The sequence below is a fragment of the Aspergillus sclerotioniger genome (assembly GCF_003184525.1).
Source record: "Aspergillus sclerotioniger CBS 115572 chromosome Unknown BO94scaffold_40, whole genome shotgun sequence".
In the NCBI taxonomy this organism is placed as follows: Eukaryota; Fungi; Ascomycota; class Eurotiomycetes; order Eurotiales; family Aspergillaceae; genus Aspergillus; species Aspergillus sclerotioniger.
In genome coordinates, this window is record NW_020291030.1 from 174616 (window position 1) to 191951 (window position 17336).

Here is a 17336-nt window from a genome sequence, read left to right on the forward strand (position 1 = left end):
CGGCTGGCCGGCAGTTTGGTTGGTTTGGCCGCCCTCCAAGGCGGAGACGCGTCGACGCGTCGATGGCGCGCCCTCATTGGCGGGTCGGCTCTTTAGGGGTGCGCAAGATCCCCAGCAAAGCATGACGGGCGAGAAGAATGGTAGCAATGAGGCTTCAGGTGCGCACAACCTGCCAGGATGGAGGTCGAAGAACCAGTGTTGTCTGCCCCCGAAGTCCAGGTGGTGGACCCGGATGTCCGCGCCCATGTCTACAGTCTTGTCACTGCGGTGAGAACCGTCCCTCGTTCTTGATCCAATGTTGGAAGCCTCTCTCTAATCTAATTACTGTGCTGTAGTTGGGTGGGTTCAATGGAGAAGACGCCGACAAATATGTGCTGGGTGATGATGCACTGGCATGTCTCCGGGATATCAAGCGCTGGCTAAAACTATACGATGAGAAACACAATCGGATGGATGTGGCACGATGTCTGGGAGAGGTCAATCTTGTCAACGGTGACTTGCTACCCATCCTGTCGGTCTGGGCAAACGGCAAGAAACAAACCAAATATATGTCGAGGATTGCATTGGCGTGCTGTAAGTTGGCCATACGCTCGGCTATATGGTCAATTGTTGCGATGATCTTGTGCCTAACAGTGAGCAGTAGAGCTGCTTGTTCCTTTGACATGGCCCATAGAGCTGCACGGCGAGATGACGGTCAATCATCATCGGCATATACCATACATACAACATGCCCATGTCTCCTATAAGCGTGGTCTTCTCAGTCATGCCAGCACCAGCTATCTTCGAACAATGATCAGTGTTGGCATCCCAAGCATGGCCATTCCACGATCCGAACGAACCACCCGCGACGAAGGTATCCTTAAACTGATGCTCTACCTGCTTCGAAACATTGCTTTGATTACCCCCAATACTCGTCTCGCGGCGGAAGGTGATGAGGAGGAAACATCGAGATCGGCAACCATCAATGCCTTTCAGGAACAAGACGCCTTTGCGCTTCTCCTTACCATGTGTTCCAACGTTGGTGACGACTTTACTATGCAGGACGTGGCTCTTCTTGAGATACTGTTCCATTTGATAAGGGGAGTCAACGTCGAGAAGCTATTCATGGACGATATTCAACGAACAGCCAAGCGGACGGATGAGCTTGATGATTTGCTGCGGAAAGAGTCGTCTTTACGGAGAGAGTACGCGAAGAATGCACCGACTCGACATGGCCGATTCGGGACGATGATTTGGGTCAAGCGCGATGACGCCAAATACTCGACGGTGTCAGGGCAGAACGTTCTCAAGGACAGCCAGGCGACCCTCCAGAAGATGGACGAAAGCAAGAAGTGGAACAAGCCTCAGTTTCGCCGAAAGCCACAGGATGTGACTGTGCACAATGACTTCAACACCCCGGTTCACCTGAACTCTACAGCCTCCAACAACCTGCGGATGTTCGTGGAAGAGTTCCTGGACTCGGGGTTCAACCCTCTTCTCACTCATGTGCGGAAGGCGATCGAACGTGAAGCAGATCGTGTTATGGATATCAATACGCGCCAGTTCCTCTACGCTGTCGCCTGGTTTCTTGAGGCAGAACGTGCAAGGCGCGCGCGTCAACGTAATAGGCATTCCGAGAGTGAAAAGTTGGCAAAGGAGCTAGAGCCAGATAGCTTCGGACTCGTCGCTGGTGTGCTTAATCAAGAAACCTTCGTCTTCCTAAATCGCGCCATGCAGTACGCACTGGATAATAAGGATTGGGAAGATCTAAATGCCGGCATGCGCTGCTTCACCCAGATCTTGTTGACCGTGCAGGACATGGCCCAGTCTCCGCTCGAAGAGGACCAAGAGATCGCTGAAAACATCCAAAACCGGATTTTCTACGAAGAAACAACCCACGACCGCGTCCTCGCCGTCATCCGCGGCTACAACGATCAAGGATTGGGCTACTTAGATGCATGCACAGAACTGACCCATGTTTTCCTGCGGATGTTGGAGCGCTATTCTAAAGAGAACCTCGATATGCAAGTACGTTCTCGGCGGCGTGCTAGACGCAAGGCCAAGGAAGTCGAGGGGCCCGGGAATGAAGAGAATGACGAAGGAGAACGGTCGGAAGACGAGGATCTAGCAGAAGCCGAGAGAGTGTCGAAAGAGCGCAAGTTCGACTTCAGGCGCTTTACTGCTAGGTTCTGCAACCAGAAGTGTGTTGACACCTTCATCGCTTTCACCAAGCACTACCGGGAGTTGAACGCGGATCAGTTGAAACGCGCCCACCGTTATTTCTACCGGATTGCGTTTAAGCAAGAGATGAGCGTCTTGCTGTTCCGTCTCGACATCATCAACCTCTTCTACCGAATCATTAAAGGGCCAGGCGCTTTGGATTCAAGCAAACCGATCTTCAAAGAGTGGGAGGAGTTAGTGCGCCAGATCATCAGACGACTGACCAAGAAGCTTGACCAACGCCCTGCTCTGTTTGTAGAGTTGCTCTTCAGCAAGATCAACTCCACTACATTCTACCTCGAATATGGGCACGAGCGGCAAACACTATCAACTGCCAGGAGAGCTCCAGCTGAGCTTGAAATCGACCCTCGACAAGCAAGTACGATTGAGGAGAAGCTCAGCATCATGGTGCCTGCCCTGGTCTTGGATGGGGAGGCAGATCTGGTCACCTGGGTTAGCGAGGTCTTAGGGTCGGCATTCGAAGAGAGGGAGGCTTGGGAAGCCCAGGAAAAAGCCCTGCGCGACGCGGGTGCGGAGAATGCGAAGATACCCAACCCTATGATTGGTATGTCTTACCTGTCCCTTCCACCCCTTTATATTTTCTAACCTTGGTGCAGCGGTGAAAGCGCGTGATGATGCATGCCAACAGGCGATGTTCTCCAATGCCAAGCTCCGTCTCCTGATGACATTGGTCAAGTTTGAGCGGCTTGGTGTGGAAGACCTGCCCGGAGCATCCTGGGTCATTCCCTCGACGCCAAGGGCTCAGGATCTCCGGGAGATGAAATCATTCATCGACAAATATCTCGAAAAGGCTCTGAGAGGGACACTTGGGCGCGACCCTCGCGAGCTGATTCGACGCAAATATGGCGGCAGGAAGCTAGGAGACATTCAAGAAAACCCTGACATCCACTTCGAGTCCGATTCTGAGGGCGAGGATGAGGTCCCCGATGGACCTCTGTTCCCGCCCAACCCTCGATCCAGGGCGAAACCCTCCAAGGAACCCCAGAAGAAGAGAAAGCGTAAGGAACGCAACGCGGATGATCAAGATGAAGATGACGCCGTAGATGAGGAGACGTTGGAGGAGCGTCGCCGGGCCCGCCAGGAAAACACACGAGCTCGTCTTGCAAAGATCAAGAGTGATCTGTACGTGCACGCTAGTGACGAAGACACCGACGAGGAAGCAGATAAGGAATTCTTCCTCCTGGAGGAGCAGAGACGTAAAGAGCAAGCCCAGCGAGTGAAGAAAGCGTTGCTCACTGGGATCACGGAGGACGTGGATGGCGCAGCTAGCAAGAAAGGCCAACGCAAGCGCCAAAACAGTCGACTGGGCACTCGGACGGGTGAGACAAAGAGCAAGCGACAGCGGCGGGGGGACCAGACCGACGAAGATGCCGCAGACGTCGAAGACGACGATGTGGGGATGGAAGGAACTGATGCCTCGTCGCCGCAGGCGCAAAGAGGGGGCACGCCTTCGCACGAGGCGGAAGATGGATTTGATCTTGATGATGACCTGGCATTTAGTCGCGATCGAGGGAAAGCATTGGAGACCCCCTGGGTCGAAAACCTGGACTCAAACAGGCCCGACGATGTAAAGGCACCTGACGAGGATGAAGACGCCCCGGTTGCTGCAACCAGTCGCAGACGAATGCGCGCAGGCTTCGTGGTGGACAGTGACTCGGAGTAAATGGCATGTCGGACTTATCTACTTTCATGGCATGATGACTTGATGCGGTGTTTGGTGTCGGGCATGGATCCGGGCAATTGCAATGGATGGGCATCTGTATATGGAACTAAATCGCATGGATAGACAATGGCATTTTACACTGGCAATCCCCTCGCCGTGATCTTTCTCCTGGACCCCAACACCACCATCCCCACAATCCAGCACCTAAAGCAGACCATCGCACGCGAGTTCATCATCCACCCCAGAACAGGCCCTCATCGGCGCATCGACATATTCACCTTCACCCCCACCGATGAGCTCCCATTTGCCGGTCACCCTACTATCGGCGCAGCATCGTGGTTCCTCTGCCACTCACCAGATGGAGACCCCATTGATTGCCTCATCACCAGGTCCGGGGAGATCCCTATCTCAATACAACCCCCATCCCAGCCTGGGACAACACCAGACCCCACAACAGAAGTGGTAGCTCACATTGCGCACAATGTCCATCTCCATGCGGCACGGTTCCCGCTCAAGGAACTACTCAGACTGGAAGGATCTCTGGCGCGGTTCTTTCCCTGTGCCGGGGCTGGAGCAGGGGAGATCTCAATTCCCCGTGTTCTCGATCGTGAAGGGGATGTACTAGATCCTGGTGGAGTTGCCTTTGTTGGAGGCGCTGGGGGCTGTGTGGCCAGTGCGGCCAGTGGGTTGAGAGCGTATTTGGCTCTGACTGGGAGAAAGGAAGTTGTGAGCAGGTGTGATGTTGTGCAAGGTGCGGAGATGGGACGACGGAGTGAGATTGGAGTGGAGGTTGCTGTGAAAGGCGAGGTAGGCATTGAGTATCTGGATCTGAAGGGGGCTGCTGTGAAGGTGCCAGAGGGAAGGGGTCTGGTGCCTCCAGAATGAGTGATGCTGAGGTAGATTCCTGAATTAGACGGAAGTTGAAGTGAATGAATGTGATCGTATTTTACCAGTGTTGTCTCTGCCACTTGTTTCTGTCCCTTTCTCCCCAGAAACACACTTCACACTTCACACTCCACAATCCACAGACTCCACTCCCCTACACACCACCATGCCTGACAGACCCAGCCGCAGAACACTGCTGGGCAGCCCTCTGCAGGTGCTCAAGAGCGCCTTTGGAGGCCGTCACAGCCGGTTCTCAGGCAATCCGGACCCCCAACACCGCCACCGCAACAGCAGTCGCAATCACGACGTTCCCAACACACAATACTCTCAACCTGATGGTCCTCCTTCACACAACTCTCAACCCACAGTCACTGAGGCCAGCTCATCCTCACCTCCAACCAGAGCCCTCCGTTCGGTGCGTGGAGAGCGAGTCTCACGAGCAACAATGTCACCATCAACACCTGACATGAAAGAGTCCTTCATCCAGGCAGAAGAGGGGGGCCATGATAATGAAGACTGGATCTCCGTACATCATGAGGAAGAGAGTCCCACCCAACGAGAATTACCCCCCGTCCAGTCTACGAACAGAAAGATCCCTAGTGCTCTCTACTCTAGACTTCCTACTCCGGTCAATCCCCCGACCTCGGATCTCTATTCTCACGAGATATACCAGCAAGAAGGCAGACGCAATGTGCTATCCTCCATCGGGAAACGGTATACTGGTATCAAACACCAAGGGGAAAGAAACGCCTACTTGGAGGGAAGTCACACCATATCCAGCCAGCAGCATCAGCGAGACGGAATGTGCGATGACAGCAGACCATCCGAGCAGCAGAAGACAACCAGCTTGCGAGTTCTGCTGCGAACAGACAAAATCCATGGCAGTGAAAGAGTCCCGTTGAGACGAACCAACGTTCTCCCAACAATCTCAACTACCTCGATCTCGCGCATCCATGACAGTGGTAATCCTCGCAGGTCCCTGCCAGTCATGGTGGTAGGCCGCCCTTCGACCCAGATATACAGTCGGAAGGAGGTCGCCCAGGATAGAGCCTTGAAGCAGGCAAGTCCTAACCCTAGCCCAAGCCCAATTGGCGTCATTGCGGCAGATGGGCACTCGTCACATTCAGAGGAAGAACAAAAAACCGGTGAGGATTGGCAACCGCATGCCCGCGATCGTCCACAGATGCCTTTCGAGAAAGAGCCCCTGAGGCGGATCCGATGGACGAGCAAATTCGAGGACCTGCGAGCACAGGATTCAGACAATGAGGACAAAGAGGTCAGAGGAGCAGCAACAACTCAATCCCAAGATGACGAAAGAGTGAGCCTCACACCCCAAGCTCAGCCAAATGCAGACGCCAAACCAGCGCTGGAAACAAGGCTCAGACACAGGGAACGAACAGATAGAATGGTATCTTCACCACGAGGCCAGCCTTCTTCTTCTTCTTCTTCTTCTTCTTCTTCTCGGATCCCTGCCGCTGCCTCTAGAAACAAGCCGACACTAACGGTGCATACCACTGGTCTTTCACAGGTATTGGAAGCACAGCCCCGCGAGTACTGGCTTGGTCGGCTCATGACCCTCACCAACGCCTTTCATTACGAAGACTCCTTCCAGGAGCCTGATGTCGCGACGGGATTTGGCATGTTGTCCAGCTATTCCCGGCCCTTGGGGGGTTCGGATGGGGATTCGGAAAAATATCGGATCAAGCGTGCGTTTATGGTGTTGGAGAATGTCTGTGTGACAGATGAGGCGAGCGCCAGTCTTCGGCAGTTTCGGGACGAGTATGTTCGACTGTATGGAGATCGGTGGATGGACTAAAGGTTATGTTCTGCTATTGAGAAGAAAGTAGGTTTAGAAGCGAGGAAGTGAGGCGTTGGGGCATATGGGACCATGCATTTCATATCATAGTGGCCCATGAAAAAATAAGTGTTCAACTTAGGTTGTGTCCCTTTCCTTTGTTGGGATTCAGCTATTTATTGTACAGTTCGAGAACCCCGATATCCATGTCCGTATCGAGTATGCATCATCATTTCATAAATTGCCCCCCCCCCCGGGGGCCATAACGCCAGGCCGTACCTCTATGCAACGCAGTAAGCCAAAGCACAATATGATAGGAAGAACGCCTTCGTGGGTGATATCCTAAACCTCATTTTCGGCTCCGCAAGAAAGCCGCGACCTGTTCGTGTCGCGTCACGAAAAACATCCGCTTCTTATCGGACTTCCACGCGAGAACGCCGATTTCCTCCGCATAGCGGCACGGGGCCTCGTATTCAGATCCACTGACAAAGTCTTTGAACAGGAATCCTGATGTGGCCTTGACGCGGTCACGCTCCAGTTGCCAAAGGCGGATCTGGTCGACAACCGTGGGCGGTAGAACGGACGGGGGAATCCCGGCCTGGTTGGATGTGGAGCGGGAGACGTTGTGCTTGCGCATTTGAGGGTGCGCGTGGGTAGAGAGGTACGAGATGATCTGGTCGGCGGTGATACCCATCTCGACGGCTCGGCGGACTGACTGGCGGGTGATCTTGCCGGTGATGAGGTTGGGGAAGCGATATTTTAGAGTAGTGAATAGAGCAATCAGAGAGATCTGCAGCGGAGAGGAAGTGTATGCGTAGACACGATAGTTGGTTTCGATGATGATGAAGCCCGTGCCCGCCTTGCTGGAGGGATCGCCAGTGGGCCCCGAAAGAGCGCCCAAAATAGGGTTGCTCAGCGCACTGGAATCGGAAGTAAGCGTGGTCGCGAGACGGGTGGGGTAGAAACGCGGCGCATCGGGCGACTCCTGGTAGACGATACCAAAGTCGGCCAGATCGGTGAGCATGCGGAGTTGCTTGGATGTGAGGTGATTCTTTTCGTATGATTTTCCGAGCTCCAGACTGCTTAGAAGGAAAACGAAGGAGAGGACCTCGACACTATCCATCCCAATGGCCGTCGCGCTTTCAACGTAGAGGATCAGAATATGCCATACCTGGGTACTGACGTCTTGTAGGACAAAGGCGAAGCCATCCTGGGTGATTTCAACACGACGGTCTCTGATCTCCACCAGATGACCCGCCTGCAGGAGCTCCTTCACTCCTTTGCTGAGGGTCACCTCACGCTGGGTTCCTAAGCCGCCGGTACCCACCATGTATCCCAGCACTCCTTCCCACTGCCGTCGCGCATATTCATCTAAGCCGGAAATAGAGACTTCCGGGCCACTTGGGACGTGTGAGAGGACACCAAATGATTGGGTTTGGTCGGCACCGGTGAGAGCGTTTCGCAACGATGTGGCAAACGGATCGGTGACCATGTAGGCTCGAATATTGTCCGCTGTGACGGTATTGGACAGGATATGCAGTCTCCCTAGGATCGAGAGCGCATTGTCTCGTTCCCTGTGCGCAGGGATCCATATTAACACCACATTAAAGAAGAAGAAAAAAAAGGGAGCCGCACTCACTTCAAGCTTTCGGACTTAACCCAAACCTCGAGATCCGCTGCGGGGAGCGGATCCTTCAGGTAGAGAAGCGCCATCACAAAGCATTTTGCTAGCAATCCAGTTAGTGAGAATGCACCGGCACCGGGACCGGGACCGGGACACAAGCCAACCACGCACCCAGGTCAGGCAGCATGCGCCTGAAGATGGCGAGGGCAGTTGACGGCTGCTGATAGAGTTTGAAAAAGACCATGCCAGGAAGGCTTTCGAGATACTCGAAGGGACGGGATGATGGTGCAGCAGCCATCTTGTCTGCAGGAATCACCGCTGCAGCATGATGCGACGGAGAGAGAGGGTGGCTGTTGCAGCGACAAAGGCAAAGAAGGGAAGCTTTTGATGAAGCGAACATGATCGGCGTCACGGCCGAGGCCCTCCGGCGGGCCAAGCGCCCCACAAACGCAGTCCGCGGCTTCGATGATCTCACGGCTTCTTCTTCTTCTTCTTCTTCTTCTTCTCCCAAGTCAATTCATTTCCTGGTGTCAGTCAGAATGACCTCCTTGCGCTTTGTTCGATCGGTCTGTGGCATCTCTCTGGTAAACAAAACTCTGTCACATTCACTAACGGCTTCTCCAGGTTTGGGAGTCCTTTCGGGCCACTTCGGGGCTAGAGCCTCGGTAAGTGACCGCGCGGCCATTCATGATTCATGACGGTCCTGGATTCCAGTCACTGATGGGATGGAGGGTGGTATTGATGATGACCATGCTGTAGTCTGCTGGACAATGTAGGCACTCCTGCTCTCCAGACTCTATCATTGTTTCCAAGCATTCTCCATAGATCAATGCTTTCTGTCGGAGCATTGCTCTCATGGTCCCGAAGACACCCGGGCATCCGCGATAATATATTATTATATCTATTATACACGGAATAGTACTGATGATGATGATCATCACACCAGCTTCGTGTGACTGCGGCCAAACCCGGCTTGGTCAATTTCGAACTGGACATCAAGAAAGAGCATACCGTAAGTGTAAACTTTGGATACTTGTTAGTTTCTAGATGACTGAAAAATCAACCAGAATCGCCTGAACATCCTCCATGGCGGCACCATCGCTAGCATGGGTAGGCCGAACGACGACCCATTCCCCCTTGGACGCAATTGCTAATGTCCGGGGTGACATAGTGGATCTAGGTGGCTCCTTGGCTGTTGCTTCCCGCGGTCTGTTTGCGACAGGCGTCTCCACCGATCTCAATGGTGGGCAGACACTCAAGGTTCCCACACAGCTACTCTTGTCAGGGCTCCTAATATCTATCTAGTGACATATCTCAGCTCGGGTGGTAAAGTAGGAGACAAGATCCTGGCGGTAGGTCCCCATACTATACATAGCCGTGAACATGGAAATGTTACCCCTTTGTATGAAGGCTGACCTGCTCCATTACAGGAAGTCAGCTGTGACAAATGTAGGTTTCCCGCAAGCACTTGAAATGTCATCTCACATATGTCTGCAGTTGGCAAGACCCTTGCATACACCTCGATCAAGTTCCTCAACACCAAGGGGGAGGTTTTTGCAAGAGGAAGCCATACTAAGTACGTATATGTGTCCTCTCAGAATCACTTTTCACCGGGGCCGCTTATTCATGTCCTACCAGGTTTGTCGCACTTGCCTGGAAGGACCCTCAAAACATCGTCGAGGAGATGTCCAAGAGCGAGTCCTAGACAACCTTGTCTGGTGTCTGCTCAAGCGAACTTGATTGGGACGTTATAGAACGCAGAGAGCACTGGTGATTACATTGGGGTATAGATGTTTGTATATATGAATCGGAACTACTTAGCCAGTTCTGTTCTCAAGGCATTTTTTCATCCGAATGCCAGGCAAGATTACCAACAAAAAACGCAGATACGTGACAATGCAACCAAATAGTCTCATCGCGACCATTTAGTCATTCAAATAGCCAGCACGAGCTCGCAGATTCGTGACTTTGCTTCTCAAAGGGAATGGAGAACTAAAGAGTGCACACACGTACATAATGGTCGGGGCTCAGGTGTTGCTGAGAATAGTAGATCACGCTCAGGGGAAGGTATGCTCGTGCAATGGATCATCATCGCCTTCCTCCCCGGCTCCAAGCATGACTTCGTCTTCGTCCAACGCGATATCCTCGTCGCCGACATACATTTCATTGTCGACAACGCTCTCTTCACCCATGGCCTTGAGCTTGGTCTGGGTCATCTCGAACACGTACTGGCCAAGATGCTCGACGCTTTCCATCGGAGTGCCCTGGACCTCGTCCTCCAGGGAGCGCGCAGACGGGAACATCTCTCCCGGGGCAAGCATGAGTTTGTCTGGGCGCTGGAGCAGCAAGTCAAACGCGGGCTTGAGTTCATAGCACGACTCAAACACCTCGCGACGGCCGAGGATGTAGAGCCCAAGACGGGCGCGAGAGAGTGCAACGGTCAGGCGACGGACATCGCGGAGGTAACCAACAGTGCGAGTACGTGTGAGCGACAGAATCACGTCTGGGTTGATTACGGGTTAGTTGGAGGTGCACGGGTCATTTCAAACGAGCCAAATAGAGCTGGAAGACTTACAGTCATTTTGTTCACCTTGGTACTTGTCCACCGTCGTGACGATCTTGGGCATGCCAAACAGCGAGTTCTTGGCGCAGCGATGGTTCAAGACATCCTTGATTAGTGCCGTTTGACCTGCATATGTGGCAAGAATGGATATCTTCGAGGCCGGGTACCCCAGGAGACGCATATATTGGTAGATGGCAACAGCGTACTCAGCCTCTCCCAGGTTCTGGATGAAGTGGGGAGTGGGTTCACGTTCTCCGGTGCCCTGATAGTCAGGGACATTGATGAACTGGTACTCGAACTGGAAACCGGCGTTGGCGCGCTTGAACTCCGGCGCCGTCTCTACGGCAGGCAGGTCTCCAAGTTGCTGATAACGCCACCGGAAGAGCTCTGCAATGCTTGGCCTTGCGCGGCCCTGCTGGTCAAGCGTGACAACTGGGACACCCAACCTCACCAACCGGAGGAACAGACTTTGCTCGAAATGTGCGTACTGTCGGAAAGCCATGTTCTGGATAATGGGAGAGTTCTGGAGATGGTCACCACAGAGAACCACGCGCTTCAGAGGGAGCTCGCCATTCTTCATGTTCTGCAGGGCGGCAGGGATGAAGCTTTCAATCTCTGTGATCTGGGCTGCCTCTTCTACAATCACATTGTCATAGTGGAACCCAAGATTGGCTATTTCCTGGCGACGCATTGCAGCATGTGTGGACGTCATGGCGATTATTCTTGCTTCTTTGACGAGAAGGTAGTTGGCCTTGTCCTTGGGCTGACGCAAGATTTCGAACGGACGGATGTCTTCTAATTCGGAGAAGATCTTGTCGATGTGCCGCTGGCAACCCTCGGCCACGTCCAGGAGGGTATCTTTTGTAGCATTCGGATCCAAGACAGGCTGAGGAGCGTCGGTAAAGTAGGTGTGGAATGGGAAGGTCGCGATGATTTCTTCGGTCGAAGCGGTTTCACTGCGAGCCTGATCCCAGAACTTGGCCCACGCAGGTTGTATGTAAACGGTGTTGAAATACCCAGCAGTTTCGCAGGAGTTGCCATGGGCACCTTGTGCTCCGATCGACGCTGCTAACCGAGTAACCTCACCGAGAAAGTAGTTGCGATTCTCCAGGAAGGATTCTACACGTCCGTACTTGCTGTAGCTGGTCTCGGTCTCCAGCTCCTCTTCGCCGTGGCCGAGACGCAGAAGATGACGTTCATCAATGTCTAGTGAAACGATTTTCTGGAACAGTTGGTTCAGTGCTTGATTGCTGTGCGCAATAAGCAGCGTGCGCTCGTTGGGGAAATCGTGATAGATGTTATTGATGATCTGTGTTGCGACATCCGTTTTACCTGTGCCAGGAGGCCCGACAATAACTGTAAGTCCGGGTTGAGTTCCCGAGGTAATGGCCTCCACCTGCGCCGGGGTGAAGCGGACGGCGTTGAGTTTGGGAGCGTCAATCGGATAAGGGCCTGGGTTGGGCGGTTTATAGGTTGAAACGCGAAGGGACTTGGGTGCTGTTCCTTTCTCTGCTTGCTCTCTCCGTCGCTTCTTTGACGTCTCCGCCGAGGGTACCTTAGAAGGCTCTTCAACGTACTCTAGTATGTATGGGGGGCCAAAGCTTGAGGTTTCCTCCTTCGGCGGCTCTATGGTCAACCCGGGGAAACTCTCAATGAGATGCTGCCAGTCCAGGAACGTGTCTCGGAAGTCCACCGATCTTAGTCGATTGGGCAGCTGGGTGTATCGAGCCCCCGCCGGGTCTCCATAACCTAAGAAGATATCCTGGATCCAGGAGGGAAGAGTGATGTCCGAAACAATGAGTTTCTGCATAGTGTCAAGTATGGATCTGAAATTATTCTCCCGGCCCTTCCGTCTCGCTATCACATTGATCAACGGGTAGACGTCGGGTTTCCCTTGCGTAAGACTGTCTTTGTCTGCCTTGAACGCAGCAGGGTCGAGGTTGACCAGCAATTTCCGAACGCGCGGCCTATACCGGTGCCCGTTCGATTGTCCCGACACAGGTTCGCGCAGTGGGCGGCCGTTTTCATCAAGAACCTGCACGATTTCCGCTGTCCGAAGATGCTTGAGGCTGGGACTCTCAGGATCTCGGAGTCCTGACTTACTCGCTCCATCAGACTGCACAGCCAATAGGAAGACCACATCATCCGGACGAAGCGATTCCCACTCCATTCGGATGTGGTCGGCCAGTCTACCCACCTCGATAGCGATTTCAGCCCTGACGAACGCAGGCTTTGCCGAACCGACTTTGGGTGGTGCGACTTCGATGATGGCCGGCTTTGTAATGGGAATGGCCATTCTCGAGAACCCATCAAATGCCAGCGTCTTGCCATCCCGGCTTGCACGGGGTTGCATCCGTTTGACCACCGACTCCATGTCTTTACGGATCTGGAAGAATGCCTCTGACCGATAGAGTAGGAACGAGCGCCACAAGAAGTCACCAAGGCTAAGATACTGGAGGTTCAGCTTGGGTATGGCAAGCGGCCTGGATCCATCGTATGTTTCATTGCGTAGCAAGGTTGGGTCATAGAGGTTTTCATCGGTGGGAACAATGCTGAGCTGCGACGCGGCTTCTTGGAACGTTGTCTTCCGTTCATAGAATGACAAGAGAACTTCCATGTATAGATGGCGATCAGGGGTTATTTGACACTGTTTTGGGTAGTCGGTACGAAAACCAAGATGGGAGCACAGGCTCTGAAGCTCTGATTCCTCCAGGGTCGCCAATTGCCCTTCTAGCTCGGAGCGCTGTTCAATGGACCCGTAGTTCGATAGAGCTAAGATCATCAGCTTGTCTTTGAAATATTTCATACATGTCCTTTGGAGACGCGCTAGCTCCTGGCAGTGGGTATCGTATATGACTTGGGGAGACAAAGCCTCCCCGGTGAAATCATCAACGGCGAACGCGCTGAAATGCTTCAGAAGACTGCAGAGATCGCGGAACAGTGCACTGTCGGGAGAACGGTATAATTGCGACAGGCGGATAACCGACAGGAAGTTCAAGTCCTTCAAGAGTGTGTTCACATAGCGTCTAGTTGGTGGCTGGCTTTCCAAATCCACAAGGAATTCAAGGAGTCGCTCGCAGTATCGCAGATTATCTGCCTGATCCTTTTCAGGTCCATTTAACCTCCGCAGGAAATCCAAAAGCATGGTGTATAGCCACGATCGCTCATAGCGCATCCTGGCTTTAGCTGCGTCATCCCCTGCATCGTAACGTTTGGCCGCAGCCCTCCATGCCTTCTTCAGTCCCGGGCTCTTCGTCAATAAGCGCTCTCGTGCTTCTTCGCTGGACAGGTTGTGCCAGATAGAGATTGAAACAAGAGGCGCACATTCTTTGCGTATCAACGGGTTCTCGACAGACTGGAAGGAGCCGATGATAAATGAGACTATCGACAAGCGCGAAGAGGTCCCGAGCGATGGATCGACGCTCATAGAAAGAATTCGGTGGAAAAGATTCGAGAAATCAGCAGGGCGATCGGAGAAGATGCCTAATCCCTCATCAGCAATCCCAATTGTTTCCATAGTGCACCCATTGGCCTACCCCAGATCGGTAGATGTTCCCGCTGCTTGACACTCACAAGCAGGGCGAGCAGGAGCACATGGTAGTTCGACGCATCTTCTGTGTAGGTCGGCCAAAGGAACCTATTTGCGAGTTAGGCATCAGCGAGGAAAGTCCCAGAAGCTGGCGGGGTTGCGTACTTTTCCAGGACATTGAGATTTTCTAGCGTCAGGAGCGACCGGAAACTGAAGTTCTCGGCCTCGAGGGGATCCCAAAGATCCTTTTTGATGACATCCTGCTTGACTTTGCGGGCCTTTGAACCCTCCAGCCAGTGGGTTTTGGCCAGCCGCACCCATGTATTGTCTTCGCGGAAGTCCTCCACAGTCGGTCTGGAGTCAAGGCCCTGCGCCATTGCCTGACGTGATTGTAGGCCCATTCCGAGACGTTGGAGGAGGGAGGGGGCTTTGCTCAAAGAGACTCCGGAGGCGCGGATCCGATTTATCTTTATCTGCGCAAGTGGTCCGTGGCGGGCGGCGGGATTGGGAAAGCTTCTGGCGCGCGCGTCGACCGGAGCATTCCTTAGTGAACCTCCGGCGCCTAGAACCCGCAGAGCCGCAGCAGCAGCAGCTTTCCTCCCTTTCAATCCATCCCAACATCCTCCTCTCCTCGTCTCCCCCGCTCCCCTTCTCCCCTGCTGCCAGTTTTCAACTACCTGGCCTCGAACATGGCGGACGTCGATGTTGGCGCGATCCACGCCTACAGGAGATTGATTGACGATCTCCTGACCCGCGCAGAACATGCCAAACCCGACCAGCAGATCGAACCTCCTTTGACCGAATCCCATCTGGGCGATTCCATTTGGCTCATTCAGGGGCAAGATAAGCAGCTGGTTCAGGAACTCGGCCAGCAGACTCAGTTTGCGGCGGTGGAGATTGCGTTCAGAGAGAAGTTCTACGGCTTGCTTGTATAACACCCCGCGCCCCGGTTCATCTACGCCGCTTTCTAGAACGACGTCGCACACGCCAAAACTTAGCTAATTTGGGATTGTCTTACAGGCTTCTACCTCAATTGAGGACCCCTCGTTCACTCGGATATGGAACCTACTTGATACAATCTCGATCTTCTCGGACAACGGTCAGTGCGTGCTCGAATCGTTGGTGCTGGATGATACCCTGACATTCCTACAGAGCAGTGTGAGCCCGGTCTGATATTCTGGCTGATTGAGGAATTGCTTGACAGCCAAACCATCGATGGCTGCCGGAAGGTGTTCGATTACCTGGAATCGCGAAGAGAGCGGAGCACAAAGGTGGGTTTGCCATTGGTCCATCTTTTCGTCGCATCTATTGACCCCACCGAAGAAACATTTCAAGCAAAAAAGCTTGATCATCCTACGATCTTGCAATGAGTTACTCCGAAGGCTCTCAAGGGCCGAAGATACCGTATTCTGCGGGCGCGTCTTCATCTTTCTGTTCCAAAGCTTTCCTTTGGGGGACAAGAGCGCCGTCAATCTCCGGGGCGAATACCACACAGATAATGTTACTACATATGATGAACTCACCAAGGCAGTCGCGAAGGCGACTGCCGATTTGGACGTGGAGATGTCTGATGGAAAAGATGCGCATGCAACCAATGAAGGTCTGAAGGAGGAAAGTGAGGCTCAGGCAACATCTGCGAGCGGTTCCCAGACACCCGCACAAGAAACCCCGAAAACCCCACGAGTGGTGGTCTCTAGAGTCAGAGACGAAGTCGAGGAGAAAGCCGTGGATCTGGATGACCTGTACCCCATATTCTGGGGACTGCAGGCTTACTTCTCCGCCCCGACGAAAACGTTTGACCCTCAGCATTTCGCCACCTTCAAATCTGGACTTGAAGCCACCATTTCTACCTTCAAGAATGTCAACACGGACCTTGAGAATTCGAGCAACAGCAGAACTTCAGAGGAGATCCGAAAATCTACCAAGCGGAAGCGGACTACCGATGGACAGGAGATCGCCAGCAGTTTCAACCCTAAGTATCTGACAAGCAGGGACTTATTTGATCTTGAGGTACGTGACATGTGGTCGCTTCCCTCGATTCTTCTACTAATAGTCCACTGCAGGTTAACGATACAGCGTTCAGGAGACACGTTCTTGTTCAGGCTCTTATCCTACTCGATTTTATGCTTTCTCTTACGCCCAAGGCTAAAGCCAAGTTAGCTGACCTGACCAACAAGTCCGTCCTTTACGGGTTTGTGTTACATGACGATGATGTAAGGCCCCTTGTGTGAAGCCACGTCGTTGAGCACGGTTGTTGACCATAGCAGGCCAAGTGGGCGGTTAAGATGAGAAAGGCGATCGAGGAGTATCTCCAGGAAGGTGTTGGGGGAAAATTCTATTATCGTATGGTGGACACTGTCCTCTCGAGGGACAAGAACTGGGTGCGCTGGAAAGCAGAAGGATGTCCGTTAATTGAGAGACCGCCTGTTTCTGTATCAGAGTATCTTGGCGCCCGTGAGCATGCGACAAAGGTTTATGCAAACAAGCGCCTTCGCGCATCACCTATGGGATCACTTAGCCTGAACTTTCTCTCCGAGGGCGAATCACTCGCAGGGCTCGAAAGACTGAAGGAGTCGGAAAGGTAGGAGCCCCAGGAGCATTGAAATATCCGCCAGCGGTGGGCTGACATTCTCTAAGATTTTCCGTCCCTGCTGCAGATTCGTTGATGCTGAGTATCATGGATGACGAGTTGGATCTCGACACCGCGCAGACAAAAGAGGACAAAGAGTATGCGACTCGGTCGAAAGCGAGCAAAACCTGGCGCATCCTACGACTCTCTGCGAAAAGCAAACTCGCGGTGTTTGACAAGATCGAGGACGGCAAAAACTTGAAGATTCTGTTCGAGACTGCCCAGCAGTCAGATGATACTCTGCAGGTCCTAGAAGGTACCCCTCAAGCCTCGGAGAAGCCACCGGCAGAAGACGAATCGACTGAACCGGGGCAAGATCGCGCAGTTGCCAACGCTGAAAACGAAAGCTCAACCGTTGCCACCGAACAGACTCCAATTGATTCGAAGGACGCAGTTGCCCCGGACACTAAGACGATGTGAAGAACGCC

The 17336-nt window shown here is 53.2% G+C and overlaps 7 protein-coding genes across 7 annotated transcripts; 5 read left to right on the top strand and 2 right to left on the bottom strand.

Moving 5' to 3' along the window:
* Positions 1–177: 177 nt before the first annotated feature.
* Positions 178–3883, top strand: tof1 (putative DNA repair protein (Tof1); the record flags this gene model as incomplete). The annotated part of the gene is made up of 4 exons (XM_025616016.1): positions 178–267; positions 336–573; positions 641–2764; positions 2817–3883. 4 exons carry the CDS (start codon positions 178–180, stop codon positions 3881–3883), a joined length of 3519 nt encoding a protein of 1172 aa, XP_025462541.1.
* A 126-nt stretch (positions 3884–4009) lies between these two features.
* On the top strand, positions 4010–4768 carry BO94DRAFT_590352 (uncharacterized protein; the record flags this gene model as incomplete). The annotated part of the gene is made up of 1 exon (XM_025616017.1): positions 4010–4768. The coding sequence occupies one exon, from the start codon at positions 4010–4012 to the stop codon at positions 4766–4768; it is 759 nt and encodes a 252-aa protein (XP_025462542.1).
* Positions 4769–4861: 93 nt separating this feature from the next.
* Positions 4862–6615, top strand: BO94DRAFT_628416 (uncharacterized protein; the record flags this gene model as incomplete). Its single annotated transcript, XM_025617482.1, has 2 exons — positions 4862–6547; positions 6606–6615. The coding sequence occupies exons 1-2, from the start codon at positions 4935–4937 to the stop codon at positions 6613–6615; spliced, it is 1623 nt and encodes a 540-aa protein (XP_025462543.1). The 5' UTR covers positions 4862–4934.
* Positions 6616–6912: 297 nt separating this feature from the next.
* On the bottom strand, positions 6913–8485 carry BO94DRAFT_477551 (TFIIH/NER complex subunit TFB2; the record flags this gene model as incomplete). The annotated part of the gene is made up of 3 exons (XM_025608647.1): positions 6913–8137; positions 8203–8290; positions 8359–8485. 3 exons carry the CDS (start codon positions 8483–8485, stop codon positions 6913–6915), a joined length of 1440 nt encoding a protein of 479 aa, XP_025462544.1.
* Positions 8486–8726: 241 nt separating this feature from the next.
* Positions 8727–9892, top strand: BO94DRAFT_477548 (PaaI family thioesterase; the record flags this gene model as incomplete). The annotated part of the gene is made up of 10 exons (XM_025608646.1): positions 8727–8753; positions 8812–8852; positions 8947–8959; positions 9134–9199; positions 9255–9297; positions 9359–9430; positions 9493–9539; positions 9618–9636; positions 9685–9763; positions 9826–9892. 10 exons carry the CDS (start codon positions 8727–8729, stop codon positions 9890–9892), a joined length of 474 nt encoding a protein of 157 aa, XP_025462545.1.
* A 200-nt stretch (positions 9893–10092) lies between these two features.
* On the bottom strand, positions 10093–14768 carry BO94DRAFT_291870 (RNA helicase aquarius). The gene is made up of 4 exons (XM_025606693.1): positions 14445–14768; positions 14287–14387; positions 10763–14233; positions 10093–10690 (listed from the first exon to the last, which is right to left on the bottom strand). Exons 1-4 carry the CDS (start codon positions 14678–14680, stop codon positions 10245–10247), a joined length of 4254 nt encoding a protein of 1417 aa, XP_025462546.1. The 5' UTR covers positions 14681–14768; the 3' UTR covers positions 10093–10244.
* A 126-nt stretch (positions 14769–14894) lies between these two features.
* On the top strand, positions 14895–17021 carry BO94DRAFT_539916 (THO complex subunit THO1/HPR1). Its single transcript, XM_025612802.1, has 6 exons — positions 14895–15208; positions 15300–15378; positions 15432–15550; positions 15603–16289; positions 16343–16492; positions 16547–17021. The coding sequence occupies exons 1-6, from the start codon at positions 14969–14971 to the stop codon at positions 16862–16864; spliced, it is 1593 nt and encodes a 530-aa protein (XP_025462547.1). The 5' UTR covers positions 14895–14968; the 3' UTR covers positions 16865–17021.
* The last annotated feature ends 315 nt before the right edge of the window (positions 17022–17336 follow it).